General features: G+C 44.6%; 1 protein-coding gene across 3 annotated transcripts in view; it reads right to left on the bottom strand.

The window, feature by feature from the left end:
* The window catches only part of garnl3 (GTPase activating Rap/RanGAP domain like 3), a 73427-nt gene that overhangs the window by 58127 nt on the left and 10889 nt on the right, over positions 1 to 4411 (bottom strand). Inside the window, exon 1 of one of the 3 annotated variants that reach the window (XM_016493365.1) lies at positions 1584 to 1902. The exons of the other annotated variants lie outside the window; for them this stretch is intronic. Within the exon in view, the coding sequence (XP_016348851.1) occupies positions 1584 to 1615 (32 nt within the window). The 5' untranslated portion in view covers positions 1616 to 1902. Of the gene's footprint in view, positions 1 to 1583; positions 1903 to 4411 lie in introns of those variants that run through there. 3 annotated transcript variants of the gene reach the window in all.

Here is a 4411-nt window from a genome sequence, read left to right as displayed (position 1 = left end):
CAATAATGTACAGTATGTGGAAAATAATGTGTTTTTTTGAACCTTAAACCGCATAAACACATTTCATTCCCCCAAATCCCCAAAATAATGTTCTTTTTAGCAACATCATATGACCCCTTTAAGACTCTAAAACATCCCTTTAGAATTTAAATGTTTGTTTATTGATAGCAAACGGGAAAATGGCACTTAGTTCCACAACTTTCTGATGTCTGAATTAAACAAATGCACACATGCCTGCCTACATTTACACATTAACAATGCCAATTCGCTATTCAGAAACTTTCTAAAGAATGAAACGTTAGAAACCTCAGTTTTTCAGACTTTGCAAAGAGGCTGTTGTTGTTATAGACATTAATGTGAGTGCAACTTGTGAGTAAATGCAAAATTTCACATGCAAAGAGGACATTTACATTGAAGTTTTGCAGGCACATCAACAAGAAATTGAATTCTGATTATTTCTGTGTTTAGCCTCAATGGCCACCGCAATTTCTGATGAAGAGCAGTGTATGGAAATTGTGAGAAAATTAAGCACAAAATTAAATCTTGACGTGTCCAACCACAGGACAAAGAAATATTGATAATCCAACTTTATATTAAAGTTATAGAGTTTCTGAAGCTCATTACTAAAAGTTTATTTTAATGTAATATATTAAAATGTTGCATTTACTATATTTAATAACATACTCTATTGTAATTTTGACAGAAATATGACAGAAAGAGTTTACTATGGGAGAATTCTATACTAGAAGCTGAAATTTTAGTGGAAATAAGTAGGCAGCCAGTGTGTGAGGCAGTCATTAAAGAGAAGGTGAAAATTGGTCATAACCAAATTCTAAGTGCTGTTAGCACTCTTTAGTAACATTAACAAAAACAAATATTATATGACCTTGAATAACAGTAGCAGGCTTTGTTAAATTATTAAATTAAGCAGTATTGAATAAGAATGAGTGCGGAATATCAGCCCAGATGTGATCGTACTACAACATAGAACAAAAATTTCCCTCGCTGCTTGAAGCAATACAAGCTCAACAGCAAAGCTTCTAGCCAATATTTCTATTGTGCCTCATCAGGTATCATATGTGCTACTGCAAGACCCTTGGCAATTACTTTTTCTGTAAAATATGACCTTTAATAAACCAAAAGATATTTTTCCTCAGTTCAATTGTGTATCGACAACATGCAGAAGACTGGTTTGACAAGACCATTACTAATCGCAGGTCTCTCCAAAAGTATCAGATGAATGGGAGAGTACAGCTAGATTCTGATCCCTGATTCTTTTTCTTGCTTTGTAACTATCAGACACAGAGCTGATCCAAGTACAGGCCTTAAAAATAAATAAACTTTCTGTAATTGAGTTTCTATATACAAATTGAATTTATATTTGTATTCTTTATAAGATATAGATATAAGACTTGCTCAGCTTCAGTTGAACAAAAATTCTGAATGGGATCATCCAATTTAAAATTAATACAATCAGCAGATTAAATGCATGTTTTTGTGTGCTTGGCTGTCAGCAATTTGAATAACGTACATACCGTAATACAACCATAGGTAGGTATTTTCCCCCCCGAATAAAACCTTACCTATTGATGTTCTGATAATTTAAGCAGATCATGGGTGAGTCCCTGACTTCTTCTGGGGGTTGCGGAAAAAAGCTCAAAATGGCAAAGTTGAAATCCTTGCAACGGTAAAGATGTCAATCCTCATTACAACAGAGAGAGAGAAAAAAAAAAGAAAATCCTCAATGCTCATCAACAGGATCCTCGTAAGTCAACTGAAAAACCCTTTCACCACTCCTATCATGCATGTTGTGGATTTTTTTCGTAAATATGTGTAGGCTGATAGAATAACTGTCTGGCAGAATATTGCTATGCGAGCTGTGTTGTTTGTTGGAGTATTTGTTGTTGTCTGTGTACCTGAGAACTAGAAATGTGTTGATTGAAAATCCTGTAATACCCCTCGACTGATCCTCTGCTTTCCCTCACACACACCTTGGAGAGCAAAGATCGAGTGGGCTCAAAATCACATGAACATATTGTGTGTTTGCTTGCCAAGTACAGACTTAAGCACAGCACGATCTTTTCCCACATAGATCAGCCTTAATGTAAAACACCCTCACAGACATCATGCTATACAAGATCAACATTTTGCACTATCAACAAAAATTTGTACGAAGTACAATAAAAGTATCATCGATGCATCCAAATTGATTGGGACCCTTTTTGTTTTGGCAGAAGAAAACGTCTCCAGGTTACGTATGTAACCATGGTTCCCTGAAGGGAACAAGACGCTGCGTCTAAACGCTATGGGAATGCCTTCAGCGTGACCACGCTTTGAATCACATGTGTAATCAGTCCAATGGATGGGCGAGACGTCACGTGCGGGGTGACGTAACGACCAGGAAGCTTAAAAGCACGTGCGGTGGAACCGGCGTCAGCTTCTATGAATGATGCAAGCGCTGACAGAGATGCCGGAAGTATGGCCCTGAGACGCAGCGTCTCGTTCCCTTCGGGGAACCATGGTTACATGCGTAACCTGGAGACGTTCCCCTTGAGGAAATGCTACGGGAACGAGAATGCCCACGCCGCCAGACTTACAAATCCCTGCCTAGTGTGGAAGAGCTCAGCTAAAGAGAGAGAACGGAGCTAGGAGTGGTGCAGAAAGCAGGTAGGCACCTAAGAAAGTAGGCGGGGACATCCCGCCCAAAGGCCAACTTCAGAAGGAGTGAGACTTGACCCCCAACGGAGAGGGGAGATCAGAGGACTCGAGGCTATGGAATAGCATCCTGATCCACCGCTTAGCATAAGCTTCTCTGGCCGGAGGCCTCAGCCTCAGCGCACTGCGGAGGAAATGTAAAACCAGGGGGTGTCTGCCCACTGACTGGCCACCAATAGGGGCGCGGTAGGCTGCAATGGCCGCCACGTAGACCTTTAGGGTGGAGTGGGTCAACCCTGCGGAGAGAAGGGCCTGCAGGATCTCCAGAACTGTACCAACTGGACAGTTGACTGGGTCGAGCTGGCAGTCTCCGCACAAAGAAGTGAAAAGTTTCCACTTCAGGGCATACCGTTTCCTCATTGAGGGAGCTCTGGATTGGAGGATGGTCTCAACCTCGGTTGAGAGACCGGAAGCTACGAGTTGTGCCCCCTCAGAGGCCACTCCCATAACTTCCAGCTCCGGGCGAGGGTGCAATATCATGTCCTCCGTCTGTGAGTGGAGGTCCCCCCTGACGGGAATCTCCCATGGAGATCCATAACTGGGTCAGTTGAGAGACCGGAACTTCAGGGGCCACATCCACAGTTCCTAAAACTCCGGGCGGTGGGAAGGCACTGCATTGAGAGCTGTCGAGAAGGGAAATCAGGTCCGAGAACCATACTCGGCCTGGCCAGAACGGGGCTACTAACAGCAGCCGGACTCCGTCCCAGCGCACTCTCTCCAGAACTCCCGGTAGCAGAGCGATCAGGGGAAAAGCATACAGACGAAGCCTCAGCCAAGTCTGCACCATAGCTTCCAGTCCGAGAGGAGCTGGATGAGTCAGAGAGAACCAGAAGGGACAGTGTGATGTCATCTGAGTCACAAACAGGTCCACCTGAGCCTGCCAAAAATCTCCATATCTGCTTCACCACCTCGGTGTGAAGCCTCCATTCCCCGGGCTTCGGCCCCTGCCTCGACATGATGTCAGCTCCCACATTGAGATGCCCAGGAATGTGAACTGCTCTCAGCGAGAGGAGTTTGCACTGAGGCCACACAAGGATCTGGTGTGAGAGTGTTTCCCCTCGGGGAGAACCCCTTGGTCTTGAGCCACCACTGTAGGGGTCTCATGTACAGCAGGCCAAGAGGTATCACGTTGGACACAGCTGCTATCAGACCCAGCAGTCTCTGAAACAGATTGACAGTGAGTGACTGGCCTTCTCTCACTCTCTTGACTGCCGTGAGGATCGACTCGATCCGAGCAGGTGACAGACGTGCCTGCATCATGGTCGAATCCCACACCACGCCCAGATAAGTGGTCCTCTAGAGCTGGAGAAAGCACACTTTTCTTGGCGTTTAGTCTTACCCTAATTCTCTCATGTGAGCAAGAACGACATCTCGATGTCGAACTGCCATCTGCTCCGATTGAGCTAAAATCAACCAATCGTCGATATAATTGAGTATGCGGATGCCCTGGAGTCGCAGGGGAGCCAGAGCTGCATCCACACATTTCATGAAAGTGCGGGGTGAGAGTGCAAGGCCGAAAGGAAAAACCCGGTATTGATAAGCTTCGCCCCCAAAAGCAAACCGAACTTCCTGAGATGAGGAAGGATGGAGATATGGAAGTATGCGTCTTTTAGATCGATCGTGACAAACCAGTCCTCGGACCTGATCTGAGACACAACTTGTTTGAGTGTGAGCATCCTGAACTTCAGACGCATGA

The sequence above is a fragment of the Sinocyclocheilus anshuiensis genome, unplaced genomic scaffold (genome assembly GCF_001515605.1).
Source record: "Sinocyclocheilus anshuiensis isolate Anshui unplaced genomic scaffold, SAMN03320099.WGS_v1.1 scaffold1392, whole genome shotgun sequence".
Classification (NCBI taxonomy): Eukaryota; Metazoa; Chordata; class Actinopteri; order Cypriniformes; family Cyprinidae; genus Sinocyclocheilus; species Sinocyclocheilus anshuiensis.
The sequence above is the reverse complement of the archived record's forward strand: the minus strand, read 5'-3'. Positions and strand labels throughout refer to the sequence as shown.